At 46.7% G+C, this 22,586-nt stretch overlaps 1 protein-coding gene across 2 annotated transcripts in view; it reads right to left on the minus strand.

The window, feature by feature from the left end:
* The window catches only part of Hectd4 (HECT domain containing E3 ubiquitin protein ligase 4), a 101,513-nt gene that overhangs the window by 28,011 nt on the left and 50,916 nt on the right, over positions 1–22,586 (minus strand). For both annotated transcript variants that reach the window (XM_013023120.1, XM_013023118.1), the window contains exons 29-49: positions 21,587–21,722; positions 21,328–21,469; positions 21,071–21,237; positions 19,957–20,103; positions 18,936–19,120; positions 17,323–17,476; positions 15,665–15,945; positions 15,298–15,487; positions 13,683–13,764; positions 11,962–12,164; positions 11,724–11,859; positions 9,907–10,089; positions 9,304–9,468; positions 8,514–8,683; positions 7,389–7,504; positions 5,524–5,627; positions 4,016–4,177; positions 3,750–3,898; positions 3,283–3,362; positions 2,854–3,017; positions 792–1,029 (exon numbers count right to left, since the gene is read on the minus strand). In XM_013023120.1, the coding sequence (XP_012878574.1) occupies positions 792–1,029; positions 2,854–3,017; positions 3,283–3,362; positions 3,750–3,898; positions 4,016–4,177; positions 5,524–5,627; positions 7,389–7,504; positions 8,514–8,683; positions 9,304–9,468; positions 9,907–10,089; positions 11,724–11,859; positions 11,962–12,164; positions 13,683–13,764; positions 15,298–15,487; positions 15,665–15,945; positions 17,323–17,476; positions 18,936–19,120; positions 19,957–20,103; positions 21,071–21,237; positions 21,328–21,469; positions 21,587–21,722 (3,354 nt within the window). The remainder of the gene's footprint in view (positions 1–791; positions 1,030–2,853; positions 3,018–3,282; positions 3,363–3,749; positions 3,899–4,015; positions 4,178–5,523; positions 5,628–7,388; positions 7,505–8,513; positions 8,684–9,303; positions 9,469–9,906; positions 10,090–11,723; positions 11,860–11,961; positions 12,165–13,682; positions 13,765–15,297; positions 15,488–15,664; positions 15,946–17,322; positions 17,477–18,935; positions 19,121–19,956; positions 20,104–21,070; positions 21,238–21,327; positions 21,470–21,586; positions 21,723–22,586) is intronic.

Here is a 22,586-nt window from a genome sequence, read left to right on the forward strand (position 1 = left end):
ACCAAAGTTACTTTAGTTTGCAAATCAATCAGTATCCTACAGGCCAACGAGGGCTTCCAGACAGTTTTAGTTTAGTGATTATTTGAAAACTTTCAAAATCAGGACAGAATTTAGTGCTCACTCACTAAATTTTACAACTGGAATTCTAATATTCTTTTATGACCTCAGCTTTAAAACATTTTTCAGTCTTTTTGATGGTGGCACTGGGCTTGAATTCAGGGTCTAGCATTTGTTAGGCAAGTGTTCCAAGTAATAGAGCCACACCTCTAGCTCTAAAATACTTTTAAAAAGCAGGTCACTGCTTCCAGCTTTTTTTTCTTCTGCTTATGTGGTGCTGAGGAATTGAACCCAGGGCCTCATGCATGCAAGGCAAGCGGTCTACCACTGAGCCACCTTCCCAGCCCTCCATGAGACTCTTATCTCCAAAACGGCTGGAAGTAGTCCTGTGGCTCAAGTGGTATAGTGTTAGCCTTGAGCAAAAGAAACTCAGGGACAGTTCCCAGGACCTAAGTTCAAGCCAGGACCAGCAAATAAACCCCCAACTTCTTAAAAATGAGTAACCCACAGTTCAGGTTTTTAGCAGTCCACACTACTATGCTGGCACAACTCAGCAGACTTCTTGCAAGGGAGTTCACTTTCAGTGTGCCCTTCTCCTGTGCCTGGTTCTTCACCATGGCCTGTCACCCCATCATTATGGGACACCAAAGTCGACACCTCTGATGTTAGCAGCTGGCCAGGCACTTACCCTTCCCAAAGCAGTGGGGTCCCTGTGGGGATGGGGAGTGGCTTACGTTGCTGAGCAGCGGCCACAGCAGCAATCCGGCAGGGTGGCCCATGGGTGCCTGGGTCGGATGCTATGCTGGTGCCAGCATCGTTGTCACTGTCAGATGCCATGGCAAAGGGCAAGGCCTCGAAGTTAGCACTGATCTCCTCTGCCAGGTCAGTGCACAGGTCGGCGGCATTGCGGTGGGCCTGCCCTTCCGCATAAGCAAAAGGGCGGGAGCCAAAGTTGGCTCGAGTTTTGGTGTTCTAGAAAAGGGGATGAAATCAATGATTAAATGACCTAGGTTTATTTCTATTTATTTATAACACTTCAAGTGTACTTCATTAAGCATCAAATCAGGACTAAGTGGATCAGTGATAATATGTCTGCCTAGCAAGCTTGAAGCCCTAAGTTCAAACCCCAGTACCACCAAAACAATAGCAAAACATCCAATCAGAGTAGCCCAGTGAAAGCAGCCATGACGGACAGGTGTGACTGCACCCTACCTTACTCTCAGTCTCCTCCCTACTCACTCTACTCATTCCTCTGTTTGGAGATAAATCTATGTAGCTCAGGCTGGTTTGAACTCACAATCCTCCTGCCGTCACCTCTCCAGTGCTGGGATTAAGGTGTCACCACCCGCAGCTAACAGTAATCTTGTCTGCCTGACATCACTGCACATATACTGCTCCCTCCACCTGGAATACTCTTTCCTCCAACTTTGCCTAGTTAAAACTAGATAATATCTAGACCTGGCTTAATTTTTTTTTGCTGGTGCTGGGGCTTGAAGTAAAGGCCTAGGCACTGTCCTTAGGCTTCTTTTGCTCAAGGCTAGCACTCTACCACTTAAGCCACAGCACCACTTCCAGCTCTTCTGTTTATGTGGTACTGAGGAATTGAACTCAGGGCTTCATGCATGCTATGCAAGCAATCTACCGTAAGCCACATTCCCAGCCCTAACAGCACTTCTTCAAAGAACAAATTCTTAGTTCCATAAAGACAAATATTTTCATTCCCAATATTTGTTAATTTGTGATTTTACACACACACACACACACACACACACACCTCTGTGATAATCTAATGTCCAGTTCCTATGAAGACAGGCGCCATATGGTTCACTCATCATTCTACATATAGAGCTTGACACAGTGCTTGACACATCATAGTATTTGTGGAATGTATTTGTGGAATGAAGGGATGGAAAAGGCTGAGAAATGCTGTGTGAAATAATTCACTCATGTCAGGGGCCGGTGACTCCGGCACCCAGCCTGAGTAATCCTAGCTACTCAGGAGGCTGAGATCTGAGGATCACAGTTCAAAGCCAGCCTGGGCAGGAAAATCCATGAGACTCTTATCTCCAATTAACCACCAGAAAACTGGAAGTGGCACTGTGGTTCAAGTGGTAGAGTGCTGGCCTTGAGCTGAAGAGCTCTGGGACAGTGCGTGGGCCCAGAGTTCAAGCCCCCAAACTGACCAAACAAATAAAAAGAAAAAAAAATCACTCAGCATAAGATGAAGGACAGTCAGACATGACATAGGCCAGGTCCTACTGACCTTATAGGTCATTAGAGACTTTTTACAGCAAGTGACATAGGAAGGCACTGATTGATCTGGAGAATCTTTTATTTTTTTTGTGGCACTCAGACTGCAATTGAAGGCCTCACACATGCTAGGCAAGTGCTTGGTCCCTGAGCCACATGTATTTGGGGATGGGTATCTGAGTGTGGTCTGGGTGGAGATATGGATTTGGGGCTGAGCCGTATGCCATCAGTAGTTATGTCCTAAGCACATGATGTTGGGGCTCTAGGGAAAACAACAGGAGCCCAGGAGGCTAGAATGGGAATGCTGGATTCCTCCAAGCTTTGAGAGGACCCAAGAGGGCCACATTCCCAACATTCGAGACAGTCAAGAGAACACGGTGCTAAGTGCAGTTCAGGACAGAGCAGTGCCCACCAGTCCAAAGCTGTGGGGTTGACGGAAAGGAACCGACTCACTCAGGCTGTCATGTGCAACTCTGGCTCATACAACAGCATCTTCCTTTCCTAACCAGGAAGAATCTGCTCTACTCTCCCTGCAAAGGAACTTGCCTTCTTCTGAATGTGAACCACAGGCCACATCCCACCCGAGACATCCTCGAGGTACGGTGAAAGGCGCTGCCCACAGTATGTGAAGTACACCCGGCCTTTGGCTGGCTGTCCCGGAGGAGGCGGGGTCCCTTCGGTTCTCTCCCAGCCAATCCCTGCCACATCACCTATGGCAGAGAACATTTTCCATATTGTAGATCATCAGGAACTCTCATTGCAATGTATGAGCATGTGAACAAAAGCAGAGAAGCCTATGCTAACCAGACAGGCAAAAAGGGTAGGGGACTTGGGCGTGAACTTGGGGACAGCCGTGACAAGAGTTTGGTTTTCACTGGAAGACAAGTTGTTCAATATATCTAACTCCTACCCAGGTAGACCCACACCTGGGGCCCCAGAAGCAAACAGGGCCTGGAAGCCCCAGCTGTCACTTACCAGGAGACAGAGTAACATCTAGGCGGACGCTTTTCCATTGCAGCAAGCTGGAGCCATTGTAGTGCACAGCCCGGCCGTTGCTGGGAAGGAAAGAAGCAGGTCAGAAACAAGACTCACCTGCTCCCTGAGGTGAGAGAGAGGAGGTCAAGGGAGGCTTCAGCCTTCCCCAAATGCAAATGTATCCCCATGCTTGAGGAGAGAGGTTTTGGTGGAACTCCTCTAGCATCCCAAGGTCATGGCTGCACCCAGACTGCAATGGATTCGGGTGCATGTGGAAGAAGGAAAGCAGGACTGCAGGACAGCTCGGAAGGACCTGTGCCAGCATGTATAGGAGGAAAACAGCATGCTGCAGTCCTCAACCTCGCTGAAAGACCCACCTTGATTGTGACTCGAGGGACGCTCCTGTTCTTTACCACAGGGACCCACTTTTCCTTTTTATAAGACTACAAGCAGCAGCAGCCACTTACTTGTGGAACAGGCAAGTGCCCACTGGATTGGTCCACGCCCCATCTCGTTTCTCTGCCTCTGTAGCAAAGCCAAAGGAAACGATTGGTCCGGTGTCGTCATCAGTGTCTCCATAGGAAACAATTTCAATTTCCCAGTAAAAGGATGGGGCCTGAAGAGACACCAGCACAGGTGACAGTCAGAGGGCTGGCCCAGGGCCCTGCCACCTGCTCCTCCTTTCACGGGTGAAGCAGAGGAGGAACCTGCAAAGACTGGCGCGTGGACTCACCTGCACTGGCAGAGGCGAGGTGGCATAGATGAAAGTGCCCCGGGGCAGACCTCCCCCAGCGCTGGGGTCGGCCAGGAAGGTGACGGAGGTCAGGTGGGATGAGAACATGCAGGCGCGCACTGGGGGGAACACTCTGGAGGGGCTCCAAGTGATCTCTCTGGGCTGCGAGGAGGGAGAGAGGAGGGGAAGCCTTAGTCAATACAATTGCAGACATAGATCCCACTGTCTTCTCAAAGAAGAAATAATTTTTATCTGATGGTGTTAAAATCTCACTAAATATATATACACACTCACATATATTTATACATTTACTTAACCTTTCTGAAGCCAGGGCCTCAAGAATGTTGGGATATGGGGCTGGGAAGGAGGCTCAGTGGTAGAGCGCTTGCCTTGCATGCATGAGGCCCTGGGTTTGATTCCTCAGCACCACATAAGCAAAAAGAAAAACGCTGGAAGTGGCGCTGTGGCTCAAGTGGTAGCCTTGAGCTGAAGAGCTGAGGGACAGCGCCCAGGCCCAGATTTCAGGCCCCACAACAGGAGCCGCCCCCCAAAAAAAATTAAAAAAAAAAAAAGAATGCTGGGACAACATTTGGAGCTATAGCCTAGCCCTATATACATAGTTAAAAGTTTTACCTATTTTTTTTCCCTAAAGGGAACTTGATTAGTTTACATCATGAATCCCTTCTATGTCTAGTCCTGTTCCCTAAAAATAACCATGCCTTGAACTGTGACAGGTAATGCTCATAGTTCCCTGCTTCTCCTTCTCATGCTTGCTTTTTGTTTTCTCCCTTTAAGCATCACTTTTCTTCCCTTAAAAGAAACATGGCCTGAATTCTGACAGATGCTTCAATCCTTACACCAGGGAACTCACCCTCACAGACTACCTCCTAGTTAGAGCACAAATTTGGTTCAATTTCTAATCAGAGGGTACATTCCTACAACTGGATGTGCAACTCAGAGCTAAGCACAGAGTCTCGGATGATACTGTTGGGGTTGGTTCCCTCACTCTTTCACTTCCATAATAGTTAGTTAAAATAATCATTGAAATTTCAGGCTTCTCTATCAGACAAGCATTTTCTTTTTTGTACCAGAACTGGGACTTAAATTTAGGGCCTTGGCACTGTCCTTAGGCTTTTGTTGCTCAAGGCTGGCACTCTATCACTTGAGCTACAGCTCGATTTTCAGCTTTTTGGTGGTTAATTGGAGATAAGAGTATCACAGACTTTTCTGGCCAGGCTGGCTTTGAACAGCAATCCTCAGATCCTGGGTAACTAAGATTAAAGGTGTGAGCTACTGGCATTTGGCTTCTTTCCTTCCTATTTTTCTCCCTCCCTTCTTTCCTTTAGCAGTCCTAGGATTGAACCTGAGGCCTTGTGCAAATACTGGGCAAATACTTTACCACTTCAGCTGTACTCTGAGCCCTCTATGATCATGATAGAGATTGCCTGCTGCCTGGCATTCTTTATAAATAGCTGCAGTGTGGCAGGTGTGAGGCACTGAAGACTCACCTGTCTCCGGTCAGCCTGCAGGGGAGGCGGTGGGGGCCGAGCACAGTCCCGGTACAGCATCCTCAGTCGTTCACACTGGACCTCCACAACTGCAAGCCGCTCACCTGTGGAGGGGAATCGACCTATGAAACACTCCCACCACCAAGAGGACACTGCACACTCCGCGCAGTACCTCCATGGTAAGAGTCACATAAAGAAATCATGGAAATCCTCACAGAAGACACATACACCCTGAGCCCACCCACTGTGTCTAATGCACCTCAGCACACGGTAGGCTAGGGCATGCTCTGGATCCAGCTGCCTATGTGCAGAGTCTGGCTCCATTACTGGTATTTTCTACCTCACTTCCAACTGGAGGATGTAACAATCCCTATGCCTCAGAGTCTCAATAAATGAGAGCTATTTTTCTTACTATCTAATAAATGAAGGCTGTTACCCTTTAATTCTACATTATTTTTAAAAAATGACTGCATACTGAATAACTCTTATAAGCAGTCACACTGTGAGATAAAAGCACAAAGTATGGTAAGATGTGGATGCACATGTGCATGTACACACACATACTGAAGTAGGAGTCTACACACACTCACACACACACACACACACACACTGAAGTAGGAGTCTGCAGATGTGGGCCCTCAATCACACACACACACTGAAGTAGGAGTCTGCAGATGTGGACACACACACACACACACACACACACACACTGAAGTAGGAGTCTGCAGATAGGAGTCTGCAGATGTGGACACACACACACACTGAAGTAGGAGTCTGCAGATAGGAGTCTGCAGATGTGGACACACACACACACACACACACACACACACACGAGTCTGCAGATGTGGGCCCTCAATCCAGGACCTGAAATGGCCTCATGGAGACAGCATAAACTTACATCTCAGAAAAGACAGAATTTCAGTAGACAAAGAAGGAAGGGTATTCTGGTGGACTGAGTCTATGAAGGTCTAGAAAAGTCAAATGCTAGAGGTATTAGAAATGCCTCTTATGGCACACAAAAATTAACATACAATGCCTCAAACACCTAAAGAAACCCCTGTAGTTAAAATTATAAAACTCTTATAGAGAAATCTAAGTTAAAGACCTTAGATTAGACACTATTTGTGGATTAAAAACTAATGGTTCTTAAAAAGTACATCAAAAGCATAAGTAATGAAACAAAATGGGATAAACTAAGCATCATCAACATGTAATCAAGCTGGGTGCTGGTGGCTCACCAGGCACTGGTAGCTCACACCTATAATCCTAGCTACTCAGGAGGCTGAGATCTGAGTTTCACGCTTTGAAGCCAGCTTGGGAAAGAAAGTCCATGAGACTCTTAGCTCCAACAAACTACTCAAAAAAACAGCTGCAAGTGGTACTGTGGTTCAAGTGGTAAAGTGCTAGCTTTGAACAACAGAAGCTCAGACCCAGAGTTCAAGTCAAGCAAATAAAAACCAACACATAAAATAGGGGAAAATGTCTGCCACTCTGATCTGGGATTAGTGTATGCAGAATGCACAGAGAACTCCTACAACTCAGCAATCAGAAAACATGCAACAGTCAGAGGGCATGTGCCTACATGAGAGCTCACCAACAGTTCCAACAGGGGAAGAGAGACACTGGGTTAAAGCAAGTAGAGAACACAAAGTCTCTGCCCACACCTGCTACTGGGCTGAGGAGGGCTGCCTATCTGCTGCCAGGGTAGCAGCTCCTCGCTCAACTCCAAGGTCTCAGGTGAGAGTGGCTGTGAGGAAGCCTCATGTCTGGAGCTCAGCTGAGTGATGTGGGTGTGGACACAGTCAAACTGCACAGGCGCTGAGCAGACTCAGCCCACACGTGGGGACAGAGTCACAGGTACTCACCAGCACTGCATTCATGGGCCACTAGGTTAAGGACTTCCACAGCTGCTGGGCACTGCTGTATGAATTCTTCACAAAATAAGCTGTCTTCCAACAGCTGGGCCATGACCAGGCATGCTCTTAATGTTAAAAGATGTATAATATTTCAAAATGATCAATCCATGTTCTTTTTCTCAAAAAGTTAACTGTGAAAAACATTTCAGCCAACTCTGCCCCCTTGTTGATGCTCCCTGCTTTTCTATAGGACTGATGTGGGCATGAGGATTCATCCAATATCAGATAGAAAATATGTGAACAACTGCATCTGCACTAGGCATGTGCAGATGTCTGTCTCCACACCTAAGGGGCGCAGTATAACAAGTGCTTCCATGGTCCACAGCACCAGGTATTATGACGTGGACTGAGGATGACTGAATTACATGACAAGTGCTGTATATGCCATTTTATGTGAAAGTTGGAGCGTTTGAATTTAAGGGAGGATGGTGTAACTTTGTCACATGGTAACCACGGGGCTGCAGGGAAATGTCTGCTAGCTAAAGATACAGGCAGGTGAGGAGCCTTCTGAGCTTTCTCTGTACCATGTCCACTCCACAAGCAAGAGGAATTCCACAGCTGGGTACAACCACTCTGATTTCTCTCACTTGACTCAACATGTCAAAAAGAGAAACTCGATACTCCTGTTGAGTGGGAAAACTTGCTTCTCTTTCCTATACCAACACCCAGTGTGTCCTGATTTTCCAGGCATCATGTGGGAAAGGGAGGGGCCAGATAGATACTAATGTGGCTTAGCCATCTTAGAAAGTGGCAGAATTAGCTGGGTGTGATAGTACTGCCAAATGACAGCACAGAAAGAAGTGACCGTTAATCCTGCAATAGAACAAGGGCAGCAGTGCCTACATATTCTACACAGCACATTTCAAGTGTTTATTCTGTTGGCTTGATTTCACTGTGAAGTGAGGAAACAATCAGGGAACCCCAGACTGGTGAGCAGAGTACAAGTCAGTGGTGGCTGCTTCTCACTAGCCTGAGCCTTGGGCCCAGAAAGGGGAAGGAGAGAGGAGGGCCCACCCAGTAGCCCTGCCTCCCTGGTCCTGCCTCTGCATGTAGGCGACATGGGGAAGGGCTCACCTTGTTCTGATTTCAGCCAGGAGCCGCACAACTGCCATCACAGGTGCTGCCCCATCCCCAGTGGCAGGAAGGGAGGTGTGGATAGAGAGACTTCCCTCCTGAGGGAACAACATAGACTGGACTGCCTGGACCACCTTCTCGGTGATGGACAGCTTATGAAGAGGCAGTGCCTAGGGGGTGGAGTGAGCAGAAGTCACAATTGACTTGTATAGGAAAGGAAGGTGTTAGCATTAGCCAGAATTCTCAGTTTTTCAATGAAATAGTCATCACAGAAAATTGCAAACCAGATCAAAACTATCAAAAACAAATTATGCTGCACAGGTTGGGGTCAACTTACACCTATAATCTCAGCTACTTTGGTGGTGATCAGAAGGATCTTATAGTTCAAGGCCAGCCTGAGCCAAAAGTAAACAAGACTCTGTCTCAACAATAGTTGGTGTGGTAGTACATCCGAACTATGCAGGAAGCCTAACTAGGAGGATCATGTCTCGATATGCCTAGGCATAAATGGGAGACCCAAGCTCAAAAAACAATGAAGGCAAAGATTGCTGAGAGAGGTCCAAGCAGTAACAGCTTCCTAGCAAGCATGAGGCCCTGAGTTCAAATATACATACATACATACATATGTATTTATATAGTCACACCAATGTAATTATTAAATACCTACAACTAATACATAAATACATAACAAGCAAAACTCAAGACTCCGGCGTCTTTGTGCTTCTCTGCTAGGCACAGGATCATTGCTCATTTCAGTACAGTAAACATTTGCAGTGACATTTTACCATACCTCTGATCTTGGAACACAGAGTCTAGACAACGGAATGGTCAAGGTGTCGGATGCCTGCGAAGTCTTTCGACAGTCGATGGGTGGGAATCTGACGGTAGCTATGCCTTCCTGCTCATTGATAGAAGCCACGACTCCAATGCTTCCTGATATTCCTCTACCTAAAACCTGCAGACAGAAGTGTATTAGTATCGCCCACCTGCTGATGTGCAAGCAGCTATCCAAAGTGAAAAATGGAAGAATCCATTACTGTCATCATTATCTGTGCTATAATAATTCTTTATTCTAGCGTGGATACCATGCCCAGAGCATGGATGAAAACAGGTCCACGATCTTACGGCAAGGTGATGACAGTATGTATCATCACAGACCTTCAATTCTAAACTAGTAACAACATTACTGACATTATAGGACACAGATATTGTATTTAGCATACCATATTTCATTAGTACCTGAATAATGCACAGCATACTGTGAATTAAAATTCATGAGCTTCTTAGATTCATTACTTAGCTTAAAGGGCCAAGGTCCGGTCCAACTTGTTAGGATGCTTACACATGGAAACAATGACTGGGGTGGCTGGGGCAGGATGAGACGGCTGGTTACCTGAACCTCGGATCCGATCTTAATTGTCTCCTTAAAGCCTCCCAGCGCACACAGTGCAGCCACAGCCTGGCGTGCAATCCTCTGAAGTTTGGCCAGTTTTCTGCCACTGCTGCTGCCATTTTCTAGAATACTTTCTGCATATTTCCCCAGCTGTGGAATGTACATCAATGCCTGAGACAGAACCTAAGCAGAAGAAGATACCAAGGATGATGAAGTGTCCACAACAGTGCCTGGGTCTGGTAGTATCCTGAAGGCACTCTGGATATAGGAAGGACCAAAAGCTATCAGGTATGGCCAGCAGCATTTTCCCCCATGTGTACCTTATGTCATCAGACAAAATGTAGGAGAATCAAAAACCTGTTACTAAAACAATCATTTATCTATGGGAAAGCCAGGCCAGTATACTGCCCACATCTTCACGTGCAATTACCTTCAGGCCATGTCATAAGTGGTCATTTGAAGAGCCACCATGAAAAGGAGGAACAATACAGAGCTCTGGTTCTGGGCAGCTGGACCACTGCTGTAATGACCAATTACTTGCTGACAGAAGACTCAGGCAGTGGACTCACACAGAAGCTGCCCTTGGGCCTCCTGAGGACACTGTACATGACCTCCAAGACACATGTCAATACCAGTCTAATGTAAGCAAGAAGAAACAAGACTACCATTCTCTCTCTGAGGATACTGTCCTGGCCTCTATAAAATTAGAACAAGCAGGACAAGAGACAAATAGGATCAGAGCTCAAGCTACTCAGTCAAAACAAATGCCAGGGGAAAATGCCAACGAGTATACCTGACTCATATCCTACTAAAATGTCCTTTGTGCTGGGCACTGGTGGCTCATGCCTGAAATCCTAGCTACTTGGGAGGCTGAGCTCTGAGGATTGCAGTTCAAAGCCAGTCTGGGTAAGAAAGTCGATGAGATTCTTAGCTCCAGTTAACCATCAGAAAAGCAGAAGTGGCTCAAAGTGGTAGAATGCTAGCCTTGAGTGAAAAAGCTCAGGGATAGCACCCAGGCCTTGAGTTCAAACCCCATGCCAGGACTGAAAAAATAAATTAAAAAAAAAATGTAGGCTGGAAAGGTGGCTCAGTGGTAGAGTGCTTGACCTAGCATGCATGAGGCCCTGGGTTCAATTTCTTAGCACCATATAAGCAGAAAAAGCTGGAAGTGGTACTGTGGCTCAAGTAGTAGAGCACTAGCCTTGAGCTGAAGAGCCCAGGAGCAGCACAAAAAAAAAAAAAAAGCTGGGCACCAGTGGCTCATGTCTGTAATCCCAGCTACTCAGGGGGCTGAGATCTGAGGATCACAGTTCAAAGCTAGCCTGGGCAGGAAAGACCATGAGACTCTTTTTTTTTTTGGTCGGTCTCGGGGCTTGACTCTGGGCTTGGGTGCTGTCCCTGTGTTCTTCAGCTCAAGGTGAGTGCTCTACTGCTTGAGCCACAGTGCCACTTCCAGTTTTCTAGTGGTTTATTGGAGATAAGAGTCTCACAGGCTTTCCTGCCTGGGCTGGCTTTGAACCAAGATCCTCAGATCTCAGACTCTTCTGTAGCTAGGATTACAGGCATGAGCCACCACGCCCAGCAAGACCATGAGACTCTTATCTCCAATAAACCACTCAGAAAAAAAAAAAAGAAGTGACACTGTGGCTCAAGTGGTACAGCACTAGTCTTGAGCTGAAGAGCTGAGGGACAGCACCCAGACCCAGAGTTCAAGCCCCAGGACCAACTAAAATAAAATAAAATGAAATAAAATGTCTCTTGCTGTGTAGGATTCTAATGCAGGTGCCTGCTCAGTTAATCAGCAAGCCCACACTGACCTTTTCTGCCGTTGTGGTCCATATTTGAGCAGCATTTGATTCAGGCGCCATTAGCAAGCTGTGCAACAAGGCGATCACTTCTGCAGCCATGCTATTTGCCACGTGCCCACTGATAAAGGGGCGGACGGGGTCAGTCCTGCAAGTATCCACACAGAAGACTTGTCAATGCCAGTGATGGCTCCAAGTGTACCATCAGAGAGAAATATTCTTTACACACATGAAAAAGTGGAAGGTTTACCTGGCAAGTTCTGAGTTCCTCTCCCGGCAGATGGAAGTTTGGGCAGTTTTCTTCTTATCGCCTGTGGACAGTCCACTCACAGTCTCAGGGTTGAGGGCTTCCACAGGGGGTCCAACGCTGACGATGAGGCCTGACTGTGCCCATTTGGTTGCTTTCCGCAGGGCGGCGGTGGCCTCTTCTGTAATGACTTCACAACAGCCACCCTGGGGGCAGTTTAAGACATTAATTACTCATTTTACTTCTTTCAGCTCCATGCCCTTTAAAACTCTTCCCCCATTACCAAAGCAAGTCAGGCTCATTTAAAAAATTCAAAACAGGGCTGGGAAGGTGGCTCAGTGGTAGAGTGCTTGCCTTGCATGCATGAGGCCTGGGTTCGATTCCTCAGTACCACATAAGTAGAAAAAGCCAGAAGTGGTGCTGTGGCTCAAGTGGTAGAGCACTAGCCTTGAGCTGAAGAGCTGAGGGGCAGTGCCCAGGCCCAGAGTTCAGGCCCCACGACTGGCAAAAAGAAAAAATAAATCAAAACGAAGTATTGTGTGTATGATGTTAAATTTCCATGCGTATTTGAGATAACTTTGAGTCCTCTAGATTTTGTCCATGCAAATTCTGATTTCTGCAATTATAGGTCCTATTATATGCCTTTACATTTTGCTTTTAGCACTTTTCAGTTTATCATATACTTTATTATAGTTGTATATTTCATTATTCAAATATATGAATTTCATTAACTAATTTTCTATTTATGGATAGATGTAATCTATTTCATTTATTTTCCAAATAAAACTCTGAAGAACATGCTATTCATTTATTTTTGGTCATTTGAGAAGTTTACTTATCTTCACCTTGACAATAATGGGTATTTATATTTTACGTCTTTACTTTTATTTATTTATTTTTGTCAATCATGGGGCTTGAACTCTGGGCCTGGGTGCTGTCCCTCAGCTCTTTAGCTCAAGGCTAACACTCTACCACTTGAACAACAGTGCTACTTTCGGTTTTCTGGAGATAAGCCTCAAAGTCTTTCCTGCTCAGGCTGGCTTTGAACTGTGATCCACAGATCTCAGCCTCCTGAGCAGCTAGGATTACAGGTGTGAGCCAACAGCACCCAGTTTATTTTACATTTTTATAAATTGTTTGCTATAGTCCTAAATCTATTTTTCTCTTAGCAATCATTGTAATCTCAAAACCATTTGTAGGCTTTAAAAGAGCAAAGAAAAAATTATAAGTAAAAAATAAGAGTTCTCTCTCTCTCTTTTTTTTTTCCCCCAATCCTGGGGCTTGAACTCAGGGACTAGCTACCATCCCTGAGTCTCTTTGTCTTCAAAGCTAGTGCTCTATCACTTGAGCCACAGCACCACTTTGAGCTTTTTCTGAGTAATTTATTGGAGATAAGAGTCTCATGGACTTTGCTGCTTGGGCTGGCTCGAACTGCAATCCTCAGATCTCAGCCTCCTGAGTAGTTAGGATTACAGGTGTGAGCCACACGTGCCTGGCTTCTCTTTTTCTCCCTCTCCCTCCCTTCTTTCCCATTGAGACAGGATCTCAAATTTATCTTGAATTCATGACCTTCCTATGTTAGCCTCCTGGGAAGCTGGGACTACAGACACCTGCTACCATACCTGGCTGCATTAATTTTTAAAAGAGTTCTCTTGAAGGTCTAAAGCATGTCAAAGGCTCTTTCATCATAGGATTTTTCTGAGCAGGTCCCCTGTGAGGATTACCTTGGTCATGTCTCGATCCATCTTCACAACTTTCTCCATGTTGGCTCCAGTACCGAGTCGGAAGGGTCGTCCTTCTGAGCTACTGCAAAGGGGAAGGAAGATAGTGAACAGCCAGGAGGGCAATACCCATGGCCATGTGCTGCTAGGCACGGTCAGGATCAGGCTGTTCTCAGATGCTAACACTGGCTTTTTTTTTTTAATTTTTTATTGTAAAGATACTATACAGAGGGTTACAGTGACATGAGTAAGGTAATGAGTACACTTCCTATTGGGCATTGTTACCCCCTCTATTGTTTTCCCCCTACTATACCTTCCCTCCCTACCTTCCCTGAGGTTCTTTTTTTTTTAAATTGCTAACACTGGCTTTTAAAACTCATAGTGTGCTGGGGGCATGGCTCAAGTGGTACAGTACAAGAAGCCCTGAGTTCACTCTGTAGTACTCAATAAATAACAGGCAATCCACAGATAGAGGCTTCGTTTTCCAAAAAGGAAACAATTTATTACTGCACGATTATAGCACTTATATAGAGCCACAAACAACAGCTATTTTTAGTTGTGATGAAGCTCTAAGAAGCTATGTGAAAATGATGCACACACAAGAGCTGACTAGTGGGGGTGCTCTGAAGCCAGCTGCAGGGAAAGCCTGATGCCGGAAATAGCAGAAAGCTCCCTCAGTCTCACAGGGGCAGCAAGAGCTGTGGCAGCAGCATGGACCAGTTCTCTCTGCCTAGTAACTCTGTTCCCCCTACCTCCCCAACAAGCTCCACAAATATCTTCACCAGATCTGGTCTGTGATTTTGGCAATACTAAGAAAGTTTCTGGATTACTCTGCCTAAACTAACCTGCGGTGACCCTGCAGAAGCAAGGCCATCTTGGCTGACAGTGAATTCATTATGAGAATGACAAAAGGGCCAGAGCCCTTGTTAGCCCTCACACAAACACCTTGTGCTGCTCAGTAGGCCTTCCTGGTGCCCTGGATGCCACTAGCAAGGCTCTGTAGATCTATAATATATTTGAACAATAATAATATTTTTACTTCCTGTTGTGCAATCCTATCACTCATCTGTCAAGGAATTAAAGCTTTAAAAAAGCGTTTCCTAAGGAAAAAACAAATGGTTTCAATAGGGATACAGGTGGACTCATTGTAACAATGAGATGTAGATGTACAAGTCGTTATGTCGAAAAACGAACTTTACAACTTTGGGGGGGGGGAGATGGGAAGGGGAAACAAAGGAGGAGGCAACAATGCTTGATGAGAAATGTACTCATTATCTTGCCCATGTATTGTAACCCCTCTATATGGTATTTTCACAATTAAAAAAAAAAGCATTTCCCTTCTTTCCCTCCCACTATATCTGTTGATGACAACAGCTGAAACCCAGCTGCATGATTCCTGGTCGCAGACAATGCGTGGTGTGAGTGTCCAGCACACACAGGCAACGGCACACCTTAGAGAAGCCCCGAGTTAGGCTCAGAGCTTGCACCAAAGGTCAAGATCTGAGTTCCAATTCTGTTTCACTTTCTTCCTTTTTCCTTAGGGGTCACAGTGGTGATATGGAAGGCCTGGGCCACGGGAGGAGCCATGGACACACAGTGCGGCTGTCACTATAGTCACCTTAGCAACGGCTGGAGGACTTCATGAGAGGACTGGTCTTCTCGCTTGTGAATAAAGATGGAGAGCTTGCCATCCACTGCTTCGCTCTCTTCTCCAGGATCCTTATCTCCTTTTAAGGAGTTCTTGGGACTGCTTTTTGTCAGTGTGGTATCAGGTTCAGAAGCAGTTGGGGAAAGAACTGTCTGACATCCTTAAAGCAAAAATCAAAGCCCATTCAGAAAAACTGCAGTAATGCCTGAACAGTTTCCCAAACTATGAGAGGCTCATTCAAGGAAGCTCCCTCCCACTCCCTGTCTCCCCCAGTCTCCCTCCTTCAACACAGGACCCAGAAGGGAGCTACGCCACCCTCGGGTCAGGAGCTCCTCACCTGGGACCACATAGTCTGCCAGCTTGGCCAAGAGCAGGGAGGCAATCTTGGAAGCTGGATCGCTAGGATCCTCCTGCTCACTGTTCAGGGAGGGAACAGAATAGCTCCAGGGTGGGAGTTCCACGTTCCCACAGTCCTCCACGCTCATCAGAGGCAGGGCTGCTCGACACAGCTGGAGAATGATCAGGACCAGTTTTGGAGATGGCCGCTGGTCAAGCAGCAGGGAAAGGAGCTTGGATACACACGCTGGCTGGCTCAGGATGGCTTTTCCTATGTGGCTCCTAAAAAGGGAGCAAGAAGAGCTCACAACCCTGTCTGGAAGGGCTGCTGGCAGTCATGGAGAAGAGCTTCCTGGATGACCTTAAATGAGTGGACCTGGCACTTTTTTTTTGGGGGGGGGGTCAGTCGTGGGGCTTGAACTCTGGGCTTGGGCTCTGTCCCTCAGCTCTTCAGCTCAAAGCGAGTGCTCTACCACTTGAGCCACAGCTCCACTTCTGGTTTTCTAGTGATTTATTGGAGATAAGAGTCTCACAGAGGGGCTGGGAAGGTGGCTCAGTGGTAGAGCGCTTGCCTTGCATGCCAGATGCCCTGGGTTCCATTCCTCAGCACCACATAAGCAAAAAGAAAAAAGCCGGAAGTGGCACTGTGGCTCAAGTGGTAGAGTGCTAGCCTTGAGCTGAAGAGCTGAGGGACAGCACCCAGGCCCAGAGTTCAGGCCCCACAACCGGACCCCCCCCCACCCAAACAAAAAAAGAGTCTCACAGAGTTTCTTGCCCAAGCTGGCTTTGAACTGTGATCTTCAGATCTCAGCCTCCTGAGTAGCCAACGTGTATGTGTGCACGTGTGTGTGTGTGTGTCTGTCTGTCTTGAACTCAAGGCCTTGGCTCTGTCCCTGAGCTCTTTTTGTTCAAGGCCATTGTTCTACCACTTTGAGCCACAGCTTCACATCTGGTTTTCTGGTGGTTCACTGGAGAAGAGTCTCACAGACTTTCCTTCCTGGGTTGGCTTTGAACCACAATCCTTAGATCTCAGCCTCCTGAATAGCTAGGATTGCACGTATGAGTCCCCAGTGTCCAGGCTGAGCCAAACATTTGATTAGCATTCACAACTAATCAGTGATACTCTGATTTTCTGATGTATGATATCTCAAGTTGGCATGTTCAATTCAGTGTGAGGACTAGACTATACCACCTAAGCTGGGTGCTTTTCTAACAGTCATTTCTTCATAATGTGTATCTCAAGGGCAAGGCTGTCACACAGCTTCAGGGCTTGCCATGGCTGACTTGTCATCTCCCATGAAGATGTACTGAGCCCAGAGGGAGCTGGAGAACACACTAGAGTATGAGGACAAACCATTGGGTCTCAGGCCTAGACCAGGGGTATTAGACCAACGTGGAACCACTCATGTTTAAGGTTAGAGAATGAAAACTCTTGGCGGTTCATGTTGTTTTGCTGGGGGTGGGGTGGTGGAGTGCTAGCACATCTGCTCTCAAGGCTGTTGCCAGCAAGGTCCCCTACAAAACCCTCCCATTTTAGCACTAATATTTCATACCTACATTCTCTATTGCTTTTCTTAAAGAACAGGGGTGTCAAAAGGGCCTATCAGCGTTACCAAAGGGGAAAACAAGCTGCCCTCTAGGCTTTGTGGGCTTCCAAACCTTGAGAGGTCATTGAGGAGGCTCAGGGCATCCTGCAGAGCGTCGTTCCCAGCAGCTTGGTTGCCACAGCACTCAGTTGCTCGGGCAAGATGGTTGGTGAGGAGGCTAGACACCTGACGGGCCAGGCCCGAGTGCACAGCCTCGGTGGAGCCACCTTCAGTTAAAGGAAGAAAAGGAAGAGGACAGTAACTATCTACGGAGGCCATAGACAGACTTCTCCCTTTGGCCTTTCTGCATGACAGCCTCCCCAAGACACATCTTCTTCTTCTTCTTTTTTTTTTTTTTTGGTCAGTCATGGGGCCTGAACTCTGGGCCTGGGTGCTGTCCCTCAGCTCTTCAGCTCAAGGCTAGCGCTCTACCCCTTGAGCCACAGCACCACTTCCAGCTTTTTCTGCTTATGTGGTGCTGAGGAATAGAACCCAGGGCCTCAGGCATGCAAGGCCAAGCACTCTACCACTGAGCCACCTTCCCAGCCCCTTCTCTTTTTTCCTATTGTTGCTGTTGTGCCGGTATTGGGGCTTGAATTCAGGGTCTTGCTCTCTTGCTTACCTTTTTCTGTTTATGGCTGGCACTCTACTACCTAAGCCATGCTTCCACCTCTGGCTTTTTCCATTTAACTAGTGATAAGAGTTTCTTTGATTTGTCTGCCTGGGCTGTGATCCTGAGATATGTCTCTTTTTATTTATTTTTATTTTTTATTTTTATTTTTTGTTGGTTGTAGGGCTTGAACTCTGGACCTGGGGGCTGTCCCTCTGCTCTTCAGCTCAAGGCCAATGCTCTACCACTTGAGCCACAACACCACTTCCAGTTTTCTGGTAGTTAATTGGAGATAAGAATCTCATGGAGCTGAGTGCTGGTGGCTCATGCCTATAATCTTAGCTACTCAGGAGGCTGAGATCTGAGGATCATGTTTCAAAGTCAGCCTGGGCAGGAAAGTCTGTGAGACTCTTATCTCCAATAAACCACTAGAAGACCTGAAGTGGTGCTGTGGCTCAAGCAGTAGAGTGAGCGCTAGTCTTAAGCTGAAGAGCTCAGAGAATGCCCCCAGGCCCAGAGTTCAAGCCCCACGACCGACAAAAAAAAAACAAAAAAAGGGCTGGGAAGGTAGCTCAGTGGTAGAGAGCTTGCCTTGCATGTCTGAGGCCCTGGGTTCAATTCCTCAGTACCACATAAGCAAAAAAAGAAAAAAGCCAGAAGTGGCAGTGTGGCTCAAGTGGTAGAGCACTAGTCTTAAGCTGAAGAGCTGAGGGACAGTACCCAGGCTCAGAGTTCAGGCCCCACAATTGGACCCCCCCAAAAAAAAAGAGGAAGGGAAGATAGAGGAAGAGAGGGAAGGGGAGCAAATATGCAACTGCACAATCCTTTCCTAAAAATATGTATGTGGAAACTGTTAGTCGAGCAAGAGATAAAGAAACTGCCTTCTCTGTTTTTTGAGACCCTGTCCTCCTCTAGGGAACTTGGACACGGTGCCACACTGATGTCAAGGCCCTCAGGACATGGTCCACGGGTGAAGCTTATCTGAATAAGTGTAGCAGAGCCTTCCCCTGTCCAGCACAAACAAGTCACAGCCAGTCATGCCAGCAGAAGTGTTAGAAGGAGGAGGCCGTCCTCACCTTCCTCTTTCTCCCACTCCACACAGCGGTTGGCCAGCACCTGGAAGGCAGCCCAGGCCATGGTGGCCACCTTCTGCTTCTTGGTCTGCTTCTCGCTGGAGCTGGACTCAGTCTGACTGCTCAGGCTGCACAGTCGGTCCATGAGCTGCACAAGGCCGCTGCGGACCAGGCACTTCTCTTCGCTCCTGGCAAAGGGCACAGCACAGATGAAAGAACTGGACAGTCCAGGGAAAACTGTCTATATGCAAATCACACAAAACTTTGTTTCTTTTTCCTTCTTGTTTTCCTTGGCAGGTGGTCTGCCGAGCCACACCCCAACCCTTGTTTTGCTTTGGTTATTTCTGAGATAGTTTTGCTTTCTGCCCAGGACTTGCCTGAATTCCTCCTATTTTTGCTTCTGGTGATAGCTGAGAGGACAGGCATGTACCACCATCCCCAGCTTCTTCCACTGAGGTGGAATCTCAAGGACTCTTTTTGCCCAGGCTGACTCAGAACCCTGACGCTCTCGATCCCAGTCTCTTATGTGGCTAGGATGACAGGCACTCACCACTACGCTGTTATTGGCTGAGAAACTGTCTTGGGAATTTATTTCCCAGACTGACCTCAAACCTTAGTCGTCTCGATCTTAGTCTTCCAAGTAGCTAGGAATACAGATGTGAACTTCTGGCTTCTTATAATGACAATTTCCTTCATATACAAAAAAAGTCCCTCAACTTCTGTTCACATAATACAGCAAAAGTTTCCATAATAGAAAAATTATCATAAGAGTCATTAAAGATTGCACAAGTGCCTGACAACTCAAACTAGTAATTAAAATGACCATAAAATGACCATGCAAAACTTTCCACCAAATATATAAGTAATCTCCTAGGGGTTTTCTCTGAGGAGGCATCTCCTAAGGTTTCTTTGACCCTCCTCATCTTCACAGTGCGGTACAATCCATCATAAGTGAGTACTGGATAATAAAAGCATAATCAGCTGGAGTGTAACTATACATGGGAAAGGCTGTGTCTGTACTCACCTGGTATAAGGAATGGTACATAAGAGTCCAATGCTGTTGGCGCATGCGATAGGATAACGAGCACACAGAGACACAACCGAGGTCATGGTCTCACCAAAGGCTTCTTGGACCTGCTCCACCATCCCACCACAGGTGAGCTCTTCAATTCTATGAAACACAAATCAAAGCACATGCCTCCTGAACATGTCCATGACACAGATTGTGACTAGGCGAACAGAAGAGTTCCTTTGGGAAACCTCAGGAGGATCCCACACCAAAGGCACACCAGAACATACCATGCTCAGGGCCATAAAATACAGACCACACAAGACCATTGGGCAGGGTGTCTCTGTGTGCTTGGACACAGTGGTCCACATTCTAAAAGCAAGTCTGGGATATCCTAGCTTAGGGTAAGTTAAACAGGACTTTTTCTGTAGGACTTTTCAGAGCATGTTTCTGTTTTGTTTTTTTCAGAGTATGTTTGGCAAGGCTAATGGACACAGTGTTTTTTAAGGACAATGTTAGGCAAACGATTCATTTGAACACAGGTACAATATTCCTCACAGCACTCAATACTGTAATCACAGGTGCATTAATGAGAAAACCAAGGCCCAAATAAATCAGCTAATGTACTTGTTAAGTTCATGTTCCAATTATTAGTGAAGTCCAAGAGCCCAGTTGATATGAGTAAGACTTTTACAAACACAACATAGGGCTGATTCTATAGTAATTAATATTAACTGAGAAAAGAAACTCCAAGATTGCTATATATATATATATATATATATTTTTTTTTTGGTCATGGGTCTTGAACTCTGGGCCTGGGTGCTGTCCCTGAGCTCTTCAGCTCAAGCCAAGCGCTCTACCAGTTGAGCCATGGTGCCACTTCCGGTTTTCAGGTGATTAATTGGAGATAAGTCTCATGGACTCTTCTGTTTGAACCATGATCCTCAGATCTCAGCCTCCTGAGTAGCTAGGATTATAGAGGCAAGCCACTGTCACCTGACCCAATATACTATTTTTATAATAGCAAAAGTAAGACTGAGGCAAGGTTAAAAAAAAAACAGGGGATTGGTGAAGGAGTAAGACCCTTCTTGAGGCGTGTGTGGGTGAAGCAACGGCAGGAACAACTGACCTGGGTCCCCCCTGGAGGACCATTGTCACTGGCCCTACCAGGTGAGTCACCCCCCCGACCCGCACAGCCGCTGTCAGCAACTCCCGCATGTGAACCAGGGCCTGCTTGCGTGTGTTTCCCCGCCGCCACCTTGTCTGTGCAGCCAGAAGAAAGCTGCTGCTGGACACCTGAAACATAGGAGGAGGAAGCTCCTGATTCTGCAGACGGCCACAAGCCCTGCCACATCATTCCTCTGAGGGCTGCAAAACGTCACCTACTGCCTGGTCAGGGTTGGTGCCAATGAAAGCGAAGAGCTGCCCCAGCAGAACACTGTAGGTGGGCTTGTCCCTGCTGTCCTCAATAGCGAGTGACTGCAGGAGTGTGAAGGAACTGCTGCGGTGGCTGGTCCCATGGCGACGCCTACAGGAAAATTAAAGAAGCAGTAGACCAGCCAGACAAGAGCCACACTTGGGGAGTTGGTTTTGACAAGTACATTCTTCTACATGTGAGCTCTAACCTTGGCCACAGGCCATTTACCTCTGATTAGCTCTAGTGAATTCTAGATCTTCATTTCCAATCATTTCCAGGTCAGAAGGAGCCGACATGCTGCGAAGAAAAGCCGGCTGCCGGACAGCATGAGATATCACTTTAGTTTCAGAAGCTGATTTACAAGCTGGAAGAAAAACAAATATAAGCTAACATCTCCACCACTGCATTGTTTATTTTGTTCTTGTGTGCAGTGGTGGGGACCAAACCAGGGCTTGTACAAGTGAAGCCTGTGCTCCACCACTGAGCTCTACCCCAACCCTCTGCTTCCACACTCACAGCAACAGCAAAACTTAAGAGAACTAACTACCAAACAGAATGGATCTTTGCTTTCTGTCAGGGTCAGCTAGCACAGCATACTGGTAAATTTCAGACCAAAATTTTAAACTCAAATATCAGGCTCAAATTAGTTTAGCTTGAAAAATTAATTTTCCTAATTGGTCTTCCAATTTCATAAGCGTGCTCATTTCAATATAAACATTCTAAAAAGCAAGAGAGGACATAGAATAATTTCTGCAAGAACAAGTTTCTTAATTCACATAAATCCAGAGCCATTTTTACCGGGATGGCCTTTGTCTCTCTCTAGTCTTAGAGTTGTTTGGCTCCCTCACGGCAATTTGGTTGATGGTTCTCCTGTAACCAGAGCTGGTAGAGCCAAGGATCCATCTTGAGCTGGAATGTGACTGGCCTTTCCTGTTAGACATTTATTTTTTTACTTTTTGGGTCCAGTCGTGGAGCCTGAACTCTGGGCCTGGGCGCTGTCCCTCAGCTCTTCAGCTCAAGGCTAGCACTCTACCACTTGAGCCATAGCACCACTTCCGGCTTTTTTCTTTTTTTGCTTATGTGGTGCTGAGGAATCGAACCCAGGGCCTCAGGCATGCAAGGCAAGCGCTCTACCACTGAGCCACCTTCCCAGCCGTAGACATTTATTAAGGGAAATCATTTTATAAAAGACTACTGAAATAGAAGCCAGGTACTAGTGGCTCACACT

The sequence above is a fragment of the Dipodomys ordii genome, unplaced genomic scaffold, assembly GCF_000151885.1.
Source record: "Dipodomys ordii isolate 6190 unplaced genomic scaffold, Dord_2.0 Scaffold66, whole genome shotgun sequence".
NCBI lineage: Eukaryota > Metazoa > Chordata > Mammalia > Rodentia > Heteromyidae > Dipodomys > Dipodomys ordii.